This window comes from Pelodiscus sinensis, chromosome 14 (assembly GCF_052426305.1).
Source record: "Pelodiscus sinensis isolate ZL-2025 chromosome 14, ASM5242630v1, whole genome shotgun sequence".
Taxonomy (NCBI): Eukaryota; Metazoa; Chordata; order Testudines; family Trionychidae; genus Pelodiscus; species Pelodiscus sinensis.
The window spans coordinates 4,942,541-4,955,012 of record NC_143065.1 but is presented as its reverse complement, the minus strand read 5'-3'; the positions used below and the strand labels follow the sequence as shown (position 1 = coordinate 4,955,012).

At 43.5% G+C, this 12,472-nt stretch overlaps 1 protein-coding gene across 6 annotated transcripts in view; it reads left to right on the top strand.

Moving 5' to 3' along the window:
- The window catches only part of VPS13C (vacuolar protein sorting 13 homolog C), a 224,892-nt gene that overhangs the window by 121,448 nt on the left and 90,972 nt on the right, over positions 1-12,472 (top strand). For all 6 annotated transcript variants that reach the window (XM_075897678.2, XM_089781895.1, XM_089781896.1 and 3 more), the window contains 4 exons: positions 960-1,076; positions 1,673-1,776; positions 2,989-3,156; positions 8,458-8,762. In XM_075897678.2, the coding sequence (XP_075753793.2) occupies positions 960-1,076; positions 1,673-1,776; positions 2,989-3,156; positions 8,458-8,762 (694 nt within the window). The remainder of the gene's footprint in view (positions 1-959; positions 1,077-1,672; positions 1,777-2,988; positions 3,157-8,457; positions 8,763-12,472) is intronic.

The window sequence follows — 12,472 nt, the reverse complement described above, 5'->3', positions numbered from 1 at the left end:
CCAAGATATTGTTAGTAGCTTTAACACCTCACTGAAGGAAATAGTATGACAAATTGAAAAGGCAAGAGTAACGTCCTGTAAAACTTACTGGAGCTGCAGAGGATGAGGCATTATTGTCAGATTTCTGCACTGAACTACAGCTCATCAAAACTCACTACTCATGACAGTAGCCAGTAATGAAAAATGCCTGAAGTGCAGTGTTTTGTAAATATATATGCTACGCAATCTTCTTGAAGCCTAATATGATACTTCCATATGAATGCTTGCATCTTGTGAAATGGCCAGATTTCACCATGTATCTGCCAACTTTGTGTTTATAGTGTAAAACAGCTTATAAGAGGACTCCTAAACAACATTTCCTATTTGTATTATGATCACATTGGAAATGGCAGCCTGTAACTTTGTGATGAGGGCAGTAAAGAGAGTTTAGTTAGTAACTATTTAAGGAATGGTTAGTTTGGGTTTTTTAGGACTATTTTTAAGTCTGATAGGCTTCAGCTTGAAATTGGCTGTGTCCCCTAATTGGCTTTGACCTGTGTCTTAGGAGCTGCTTTTCTGCCCACTCTTGAAGGTTTCCCTTCCTGTTCAGGATAGACAGTGCTGAGAGTGATTTCTTTCCACATTGTGAAGTGTAGCTTTCTTTCCTGAATGCATAAAGAATACATTACTAACTGTTTGGATTTATATTATCAGATAAAGTTTCAAATGAGGCATAAACATGTAAAAAATAACAAGTTTCTTTTTTTAAAGTGATTGATTGTGCCTGTATTTCAATTGACTATTCTTGACCCAGAACAATTCAGTCTGCAACACAATGTAATCAAATTTCCTAAGTGTTGCAAAAGATAAGTTTTAAGCCCTGTCTCTATATAAACCTTAATTACTGCAGATGATTTGCACCTGTTATGTACAGGGATGAGCGGCACCCTCTTCTGATCATGTTTTTTTCTGCTATATAGTATCGAGTGGTGCCGCCCTTGATGATGTATATGACTTGAAACTCACTGTGAAGCTGAATGCATTCAATGTTTTTGTTTGTGATCAGAAATGTAATATTGCAGACATTAGAATACAAGGTAAGTAAAGTATTTTGACTAGAATTTAAAGGGATGCAGCCCTACTTTGCCCCCTAAGTTTTAAAAAGCTAATATAGAAGTTGTACATCAGTATTTCTACAGAATTTATATACATTTTTAACGGGATGAGACCGCAACTGAGCATTAATTGGAGATTTTAAATAACCAAGATACATGTATAATGGAAGAAAATATATTTGGCAAAGATACATACATGTTTCGTTTCTAATAGGGCGAATTAAAAAACACTTGAGTCACTAACTTACTAGAAAAACTGTACTTGAAATTCTCTTAAGCATTTAGAGAACTCACAAGTGCTAGTAACTGGTACTCAACTCTGTATTTTCAGAGAAATAGAAGTACTTTTGTGTCTTCACCACTAATCTAAGAATATAGTGGTATAGGGCATAAAGAAAATATAGATCAGAAACTCCTGTGGTTGAATAGCTTGTACCATTTTTGCTAAAATTTAAAAAAAGGATGTATAACTTGATTAATGGATTCACGTGAAGGTACTTTTGTATCAAAATCCCTTAGTCGTGTTCTGTACCTGTTGTTGTTAAAACTAAAATTGGGTGCTTTTTTTCCCCCAACAGGAATGGATGCTTCTGTTTCTATGAAAACCAAAAAGATAAAGATTTTTTCCAGACTCGAGGACATCATAATCACAAATGTTGATCCAAAGACCATTCATGAGAAGGTGACATTGCAATGTAGATAAGATTATAAAAAGGTTTTTAAAAGATACTAATCAGTTGCTTAATTGTATTGAGATATGTATGTGGAAGACAAATGTATTGCTTCAGACACTGCAAATTTAAACTCAGGATAGGTAGTTATAAACTACATTTAAACCAGGGAAGCAAAATATCATCTTTTGAATATTTCATTATTTCTTAGTATAGTGTTCTGATATTAACTTTGGCAAAATGACTAAAATCCCCAGTAGGCCACAAATAACTAACTGAGATGACAGAGTTGACTTAATTCACTCAAATTTGTGTCCAATGTATGCTGTATTAAACATGGAATCCTAAAAATGTTTAGTACTTTGCGTTTGTTCTTTTTTAATTGTATGCTATTTATTTCAGACCATTTCTCCTGTTTAAGATAATTTTCAATTCTAATCCTGCTTCCACAGTGTTTTCAGGCACTCCTACCTTGTGTCATGAAACTTTAAGTGTTTTCTCTCGGCCATTTTCCAAATCTTTGAGGGTATTGAATAGAACCAGACTCAGGACAGGACCCCACATGATATGCGTTTCCAGCGTGACTATCTATCAAACTAGCTTTTGATAGATAGCTACTGCTTGCTAGTTCTCAAACATAATCACTGATGGGCTACAGATGTCTTTAGTAAAGTCCTCATGTATTCTAAAACGTACTTTGTCAGGCTCTGCTGAAAGATTTTGCTAAAAAGAGCTTCTGGCTTTCAATGGATATTAACTTGAAAGTTGCAGTTTTTGTCATTCCTGAGTCTTCAGTTTAGATGTGTCCCACAGGATCTTACTTTCCAATTCTCCGAGTTGGCTAAAGTATGCTTTGTTAAAGTAAATTATCTTAATTCTACTGTTTGCTTTCCTACCATTCCTTATAATTGTGAACTGTATCATTTCATGGTCACTTTTACCCAAGCTGCCTTTCATTTTCAAATTCTTAACTAGTTCATACATGTTTATCAGAATCAAACCTAGAAGAGTCTCTCTCTTTGTTATTTTCCCAGTACATATCTGGATAATTGAAGTCCCCCATCACCACCAAGTCACATATGTTGCTTGTTAATCCACTTGTGGTTACATCCTATTTGTTTTAGATAGCTTGTGTTACTTTCTTGGGTTGTGAAAGAATTTACAAACTGTTACTCCAGGATATTAAATACATATATGTAATTAACTGAATTCAATTCTTCCAGGCTGTCTCCATAGTAGGGGATGAAGTGTTTAGATTTGAAATGATCCTTTATCCAAATGCTACTGAAGGAGAAGACTACACCGATATGTCCAAGGTGGATGGTAAAATGTGTCTAAAAGTAGGCTGCATTCAGATTGTTTATGTCCATAAATTCTTCATGGCACTTCTGGTAAGATATTGTTACTAGCATGTGTAATTTGGTACATTTAGTTTCAGTTAATGATTTCTCTGCTGTCCAAAAATGCAAGACAAATCTTGTTCTGTGCAGTGGTGTTGTAGCTGTGGTGGTTCCAGGATATTAGAGATGTAAGGTAATACCTCTTGTTGGATCAACTTCTCTTGCCAACAGAAGTTCATTTAATAAAAGATTTTACCTCACTCACATGTTTCTGTTTTAGAAAAACAAGGTAAGACTAGGTTCTCCTTCAAGGAGTGTCCTATGGGTGATCTACCTTTTGGTGTTTTTCGCATCTTGCACCTCTAGATGGAGACTTGTGGTAGCAGTACCCTGGTTTGGCCATGTACACACAGCAGCTGTCTCGTGCCTGTCTGAGATGTGGGTACGCAGCTAACCCTCACTCAATTACTTCAGTGCCCTTGGTTTCAGTTGGAACAACAAGCAATGCCCTTACCTGCATTCACTTTCCCTTACGCTCTCCCTTTATCTTAGTTTAAACTCCTTCCTGGTTAAATTCTACATTTCTTTTCTCTGTTTTTGGATTCCTTCCCCCCCTCCCCCCAAAAAAGCCTCTCCCTGTCTTAGGTGGGCAGATGCTGAAGAAGCAGTTTAGACAGGGCATTCTCGACAGAAATGCCCCATTTCGAAAGATTCTGTACTCCCAATGAGGATCTTTCGAAATGTGGCATTTCTATCAAAAATGCCCTGTCTAAACTGCCATTTTTTCGAAAAGCCCCATTTCGAAAAAAAGCGACGGTCACCATTATGCAAATGAAGCATGGGATATTTAAATCCTGGCTTCATTTGCACTTCCAATACATCTAATTTACATCCCTCTGCAGACAGAGGATTGTAGGTTAGACGTAGCCTTGGAGAAGCCTTCCTCATCAGAGTCGAGTCCTATATAAAATCACACAAGACAAATCCAGCGTCATTTGGATTACTTAAACAGGCCTCAGATAAACCTGATTCCTATATCTGACATAGATGTCTGTCACATCACAAACCCTCCCCCCTCACCTACTGACACAGGATGCAGGATGCCTCAGTCGCTCCAACATTCCAACCCTTTGCCTCAAGGCATGGCTAATTCGGGGCTGACAAAACTCGAAACATACTGCTCCAAAGAGGTCCAAGACATTCTAATTAGCCGACAACTCGCCACATGAATAACACATACACACACAAGTGGAAAAGATTTTCAATTTGGTGTTGAGATAAGCAAGTCACTACATACTGATGTTAAAAAAAAAAAAAAAATCTGGACTCTCATCTAGCTCAGAATGCATTTAGCAGCCATCACCACTTTTCATGCTAAGGCGGACAGACTCACAGCTTAACCCATCCATCAGTTTAGTGCTTTCTCAAGGCTATTGAGAACACTTATCCCACATTAAGGGATCCATCCCCTATGCAGGACTTTAACATTATTCTCCATGTCCTTGTTACTGCATTTATCCATAAAGATCCCCTTTTTAGTAGCTGTCATATCATCAGGAAGTGTGGGATAACTGGGTACTCTAATGGCACACTCACTTTGTACCACATTTGGTCACAGACAGAATAATACTATTTTCACACCAGTGTTCCCTCTAAACTGCGCGGCAGCACAGGTTCACAGGGGATTAATCAGCCCTGCCCAGACAGAGGCTCAGGGCTCCATGCACAGAGCTCACTGACAGGGCGGGGCTGATTGATAACTTGTGAAGCTGTGCTGCAGTGCAGGTTAGAGGGAACACTGGTTCACACCCTAAATTCATACACAATCCCTCTTCTGTCTCAGTGAACCCTCTTACTTACCTGTATTCTTTCCTAACCATCTGCTGACAAGAGGGAGGCTTCCCTTCACACACTAGACATCTGCAGTGCTAGTATTCTGTGTAGTGAGAACAGAAATATTCAGAATATCAACCAGGATATTTGTATCTACAGCAGAATGATCAAGAGGCCAAATCATTTCCAAACAGATACTTTTTCTAAATGGATATCTAATTGCATCAAGCTATGTTACCAAAACTACAATTTGCAAGCTCCATCTGGACTTTGCGCACACTCGACTAAAGCTGTACCCCCATCCATAGCTTTTCTCAAACATGTATCCATTATTGATGTTTGTAAAGCAGTTTCCTGGGCATCGGCCCATGTTTTTACCAAACAGTGAGCTGCAGATGCTCACTTCAAACTATTGGTATTCTCCTGTGTACAAACATCAACTTTGAAGCCCTCCATCTCCACTGAGGAGTACTCCTCTTCAGTTACCTAAAGTGGACTGATTATTGGAACACTCCTTGAAGAAGAGAAGGTTACTCACTTTGTGCATTGAGATGGTTGTCCCTGTGCATGCTTCACTACCCATCCTCCTCCCCTCTGGTTTAGATTTTGACTTGATTGTCAGGGGTAGAGAAGAAGGTTGGCTGCACCCCAGAGTAGCCTCTCAGAGAGGCATGAGATGGCTGCCCCATTTGCCTGGCCAACCGGGGTACTGCTACCAAGTCTCCGACTAAAGTGCAGGTCACCAAAACACCTATAGTGGAGCACCCACAGGGACAATCATTTGAAGAACCTGAGTTACTGGACAAGGTGAAAAACTTCAAAAACAAATAGTCTAGCAGCACCTTAAAGACTAACAAAACATGTAGATGGTATCATGAGCTTTTGTGGGTACAACTCACTTCTTCAGATGAGTCACCTTCATTTCTTTACCTTGAAGACATGGTGTTTAGGAGTTGTGCTAGCCAAAGAGAGTTAGATAAATAAGGGGAATGATGAAGAATAAGAGGGATATGGTAACTTAGTTTTGCCATGATATGAGTGATATGGTGACTTATCAGCCAAAAGTACAACTACTAAAAATAAATGTACTTAGTGCATTCTACTTTAGATGGATGTTCCAAGTGGGTTGAAGTCAACAGTGAGTATCCATGAGTTAGAATCTTAGCTAGGAGATGATCATGTAGGTGAGGTAGATCGACTGAAGTATTATGAACTCCAGCTCAACAGGGCAAAGGGGCTAGGCAGCTGCCATAGACATCTCCTAGTGCAGTGGTCTCCAACCTTTTTAACCACCAGATCAGTTTTTCAATTTAAGTGCAAACCCAAATACCTTTGCCCAGCTTCCTTCCCCCTTCTCTAAGGCACTGCCCCTGCTCCACCCCTTCCCTGAGGCCTCATCCTGCTCACTCCATCCTCCTTCCTCCCCGAATTTCATTCACTTTCACCAGCCTGGGGTAAGGGGTTGGGGTGCAGGCTCTGGTCTTGGGTTAAGGGGTTTCGAGTGTGAGAGGGGACATCGTGAAGGTAAGCAGATGGGGTGAGTTCTGGAGTGGCCTAGGGGATAGGGCATTTGTCTGAAGAGCACAAGATCGTGGGTTTGTTCTGCTCTTCCCCTCCCGCTCCCCGGCAGCTTAAGTCCCACACACCCTGGGAGTGACCAGACAGCCAACACAGGATAAGGGACTCCCTAATGGTAGGGAGGTGGTGTGGATTCTTCAGTGAACTAAGGGATTCAGCATTTGCCTGGGGAGTGCAGGGTGGCGGGCTTGAGTCCTGAACCCACCTTGGGAGCAGCCAGACAACCAACACAGGCTGCCCCAAGGATAGCGCTTGCTCCCACATTAGGAGGCATGAGAAGGGACCAGCTAACAATAGGGAAGGTGGGGTGGTTTCTAGACTGCACTAGGGGATAGGACATTCACCTGAGGAGCACAGAGTGGTGGGTTCAAGTCCTGCCAATCCTCGAAGCAGCTGGACAGCCAACACAGGCTGCCCCAGGGCTGGAGCTGGCTCCTGCACTTGGAAAGCAGGAAACCGGGGCCCCTTGAAGGTAGGGAGGTAGAGTGGGATCTCCAGTGAACTCAGGCATAGGGCATTTACCTGGAGAGTACAGGGTTGTGGGTTTGAGTCCCACCCACCCTCGGAGTGGCCAGAGAGCTGCTCCAGGGATGGAGCATTGGAGTTAAGGTAGGCCTACTCCCACCCTGGCCCTACACCACTCCTGAAAGCAGCTGCTATGTACAGCAGTGGCTGCATGGCTCCATGTGCTGCCCCTCATCTACAGGCACCATCCCCATAGCCTCCACTGGTCACTGTTCTCCATTACTGATCAATCTGAGCTACAGGAGTGGTGCCTGCAGGCAAGGACAGCATGTGGAGACCCCCTGCCCTGCTCTCACTTTCACAGAGGCTGCAGGGACATGCCAGCTATCTTCAGGAGCACAGTTACCACAGGGATAATTATTCCAGACATGACAGGTTGAGCATTTAGAACTCACTATTCAAAGAATTAAATTTGTGAGAGAGAGTAATGAAAGTTATGAAATGCACAGAGCAGTCACAAACCAAAACTAACCCACTTGGCAAGCAGTAAAAGTACCCCCCATGTATGTGTTGGGTCAGGAGATGAGAGGGAAGTAAAAGTGTGTGTGTGTGAGACACACACACAATGTGAGAGATTTGCATTGCCAAGCTCCCTCCATCCCCTTCTCTCTGTGCTGAGACAGGGTACAGAATGAGGGACACCCTGACATCAGCGCCCCCCTCCCCTCTCTCCCACACCCTGCACAGCAAGCAGGAGGCTCCCAAGAGGCAGCTCCAAGGCAGAGGACAGGAGCATCATGACAGTAGGTGGAGGGGCAACTGAAGTGCCAGCCCTTGAGAGCTTCCTGGCCAAACCAGTCAGGATCACCTTGCAGAGGCTCCCAGATCTACTGGTAGATCCCGATCTACTAGTTGGTGACCACTGCCCTAATGGCAACCACTGCCTCAGCAGTTGTCTGAGTGTCTTGAGCCTGTGACCTGGCAGCTCTGCTCCAGTCAGCATGCTGGCATGACTCACAGGCACCCTCTGCCAAGTAATGAGGGGGAAGGGCTGCTAGTGTAGGGCAGAGATGGGTGCTCGGGCCAGGCCTGGCCATTAACTATGACAATTCCAATCATAGCCTTGTCCAGGAAGAAATAGTAGTACCACTGAGCCCCAGTCCCTGAGATTTCTGTGAGTCTGATGCCCCTGTATCTCATAGTGTGGCAGCTCATAGTGGGAATGACTGTGAGTCCTCCAGCCACTGCCTGTCAGGACTGGCCACTTCCCCTCGCCCTCTACTCAGTGGCTCCCCTTTGCTTCACCAGCTGCCACTTTTTCACTATTAGCTTTGCAAAGCCTTCCCCTGGTCTTCCCTAATTCAACTAATTGCTCTCCTGGCGGACCACCAAGGACTTTGTTGCTGCCCATGGTTTGGGAACCCCAAAAGTATTTATTTTTGTGCTAGCCATGATGATGTTTTTTCCCCCCAACAGAACTTCCTGAACAATTTCCAAGAAGCAAAGGAAGCCTTGAGTGCAGCTACAGTCCAGGCTGCAGAAATGGCTGCTTCCAGTATGAAAGATTTTGCTCAGAAGAGCTTCCGTCTTTCAATGGATATCAACTTGAAAGCTCCAGTTGTAGTCATCCCCGAGTCTTCGATCTCCCATAATGCTTTGGTAGCAGATCTTGGTTTAATCAGAGTTCAGAATGAATTTAAATTGAACTTCACCGATAAATCTTCTGTTCCTCCAGTCATTGACAACATGGATGTGCAATTAACTCATCTGAAGCTATCAAGGTATAAACTGCTGCATTTCCCTCGATATTGAACATTTATAGTTGGAATAGGAAAATAGTTAACATGCCAGCAGTACATAGAGTAGCAAGATAAGGCTTGTGTCTGAAATATATAATACCTAAGCAGGTTGTACAGATGTCATGGGGGAGAGCGTTTACACAACGAAAAAGCCAAGTAGCTCTATGCTGCTTGCTCAATCTGCTCTTTTTTAAAAATAAATTCTTTTAGTTCACTTTTTCTACTTAACATAGCATTTTTAGAGGATTGAAGTATGATTCAAGTCATCCCTTATCCTTCGTGAAACTGGGATGGTGAAATAGCGCACCCATTATTTTGAAAAATATTTTGAAATAATGGGCAGCTTGTGCAGATGCAGGGTAGCTATTTTGGGATGCCTCTGGTATCCCGAAATAGCCGTGCAGTGTAGACGTACCCTTGCTTTCCTTGTTGGGCCTGTCTTGGAGTAGGTGACTACTGGGTATCTGTCTGGCTCTCCACTTCCCCAAGTGAAGAAGTTAGAAGAATGTTTGATAGAGAGAGAACCTGTAGGTGTTTGTCTCTGTCTGAGGGATGGGCACAAATGGTGTAGTATCTTAGGGCTTAGCTGTAGATAATGGTTTTTGTGATGTGCTTTAGATGAAAACTGGAGGCATGTAGCTATGTGGCAAACTCTGACCTCATATTTATCATAGTGACAACCATCATAGGACCTAATCACATCAGCCGTACAACGAGCAGCTCATTCACCTGCACATTTGCTAATGTGCTCTATGCCACCATGTGCCAGCAGTACCCTTTTGCCATGTACATTGGCCATACTGGACTGGGTCTATGCAAAAGAATAAATGGACACAAATCAGACCTCATGAATTGTAACATTCAAAAACCAATAGGAGAGCACTTGAATCTCTCTGGACATTCAATAACAAATTTCAAAGTTGCCGTATTTGACCAAAAAACTCCAGAACAGATTTAGGTGTGAAACTGCAGCGCTGGAATTTGTATTGCAAACTTTACACTATCAGACTTTTCCCTCTTTTGGTATTCACACCTTTTAATCTGCTATTTGGAATGGGCCACATCTACACTGATTGAAATGACTTCATTAGCTCTGGTCCTCAGCATAATAACATAGTAACATATTGGGTATTTTGTGTGCATGCGTGTGTACCTGCCAAAGTGAAGTTTCCACTTCATGCATCTGACAAAGTAGGTTCCAGTGCAAATAAATTTATTAGACTTAAAGGTGCCCCAGGACTCCTTGGTTTTGCTGAAACAGCCTAACGTATTCTAAAGTTTCTGAGGGGTAGCCGAGTTAGTCTGTAACAGGAAAAACTTAAAATATAACTAATAGTCTAGTTGCACCTTAAAAACTAAGAAAACATGTAGATGGTGGTATGAGCTTTCGTGGACACAACTCACTTTTTCAGGTGACCCCTATCTGCATCTTTATCTAGCCCTTTGAAAAGTGGTAAGGAGAGGTCTGGTGGCACCCTGTTCTCATTACCCCTGTTTTTGTGGAAAATTGATTCAGCAGTGGGAGGAGTTATCCTGTAAAGTCCCAAATTGAAATCCTTCTGTAATCCAGGAGGAGGGCCTACTGCATGAATAAAGGGGAGAGGTTTTGAAATTGTAAACATTTTTTTTTTTTTTGCAAAATTGCTCTTTTAAGCACTTTCCATTTGATGATCACAAAGCACCTAATCAAAACCAATGAATTTACATACACTCCTGTGATGCAGGCAAGTATTATTATCCTTTTTTCTTCAGATGGAGAAATGGAGGCACAGGGTAATTGAGGTTTTTTTTAAAAAAAGTATGCTGTTGTGGTGGTGTTTAAAAAAAAAAAAATCAGTGGAAAAACACCACTTGAGATCAAGCCTTAAATGATGGGTTCAATGTCATACTGAAAGTCTGACAAGGTGGATATTGAGAAACTCCCAGATCTTCCCACTGCTAGAAATGTGAAGCATAGACCACTGCTTGCATTGAGGTGGGAACATGACCAGAAATCCCCACCTACCTCAGTACAGGAACTCCGCAGTGAGATTGCACCTGACCCTGACACAGTGTAAAGGCTGGCTCTGCTCCTCTGTACCAGGTGTGGTTGGACAAGCTCAGCCCAGAATGTGGAGGGGCTTACTGTGGGGGGATCCAGGTGTGGGACAATGTGAGTGTGAGCAGCTCAGTGGGAGATCTGGATGTACAGGGGGTAGTTGTGGTGTTCTGGGTGTAAGGACAATGGGTCTCTTGTTGAGCTCAATGGCGGGATTGGAGGGTGGGGCTTAGTGGGGGATCTAGGTGCTGGGGAAGAGGGGCTTGATGGGGTGGAGGTCCAGGAGAAGCTTGCTGGGGCACAATGGATGGGAGTCTGGGTGTGGAGGGCTTGTCAGATGGGTCCAGGTGTAGGAGAGCAGGGCTTGTCAGGGTGAGGGTTTGATGGTCCTGTTTAACCAGGAACCTGCGGCTGAGAGGGCTGGACTTCTGCTTCCCCCTATGTTTCCAAACCTCTTTTCTTCTCCATCCCCTTCCCCTCATTCCCCTGCATCTGCCCTATTGCACTCCACTGCCTCTTTCCCCCACTTCCTCACTCCCCTTCCCAGATTTTCCCCATGCCCACCCCCCTACCCAGCTGTACTGCTGGCACAGAACGCAGGAAGTGTCTCTTCCTAGCACACAGAAGGAGAGACTGACAGGCAATAGGATCCAGCTAACAAGCTGCATTTGGCTGCAGGTGCAGTGGAACCCCTGAGGCAGCATTCAAGCCAGGCAGCCCTTCCTTTGAAATTTGAGCGTGTATCATGCTGTTTCTGGGGCTGAAGAGGCTCCCTGCTACTCAGCCTTTCCTGCTACTCAAGAACCTGCATGTACCATAATAAAAACATCAGCACATGGAACTAGACAGGGGTTTTGATAGCACTGCTGCAGCAGTGTGGGAAGGTAGCGCCTTCCTTTGCCTTATAGATACACCGTCCATGGTTTTGGAGTCTGCTGTTCAGGTTAGATCTTAGCAAAAGCAACTTTTCTATTGTTATGGCAACCTGCTGTGCGCGCCATAATATCTGAGAGTAAGGGAGATAGTTATATGGCAGGGTGGGTGGGCTGAGGTGTGTGGCACCTAGTCAGTGATTATAAGTAGCCAGACACCAGGTCAATGAAGAGAGCAGAGCAAGGGGGACTGCAAATCAGAGAGGCTTTGAAAGATTGCTTCATGAATGGCTAGACTTCAGAGTCATTCATGTTGCTCCTAATGAAGTGCCCCTGCATTTAGTGTCCTTGCCTGTAAACCCTGTAACCCTCCCCACTTTTGACACAAACAATAAAGAGACTGTTCTTCAGAAATCATGCATTTTAGGGAACGTAGAAGGGACAGAAAAGGAGTCCCGGGCAGGAACTTGGAGTGGGGGTGATTACAAATGTGAGAAGGACAGCATTTTGCTACATGATGCATCTCTGCAGGGATATGTGAGAGGCTGCCTTGAACTGCTTCTCCCCACCACCCTTCTAGGGCAGCTAGGGGGAGGAGGCCTTGGAACTTGCTGAGGAAGGAGTGTTGGTCCTCAAGAGCTGGAGGTAGTGTCTGTGCATGTAGGCATCCATTTGCCTCCTTTGTTTTTTGGTATGATTGCCTCAGCTCCTTTATTTTCATTTGACACTGATGGGTCTCTCTGGCATATCCTTTCTCTTCCAGGCCCTTTGCATTCTTGGCA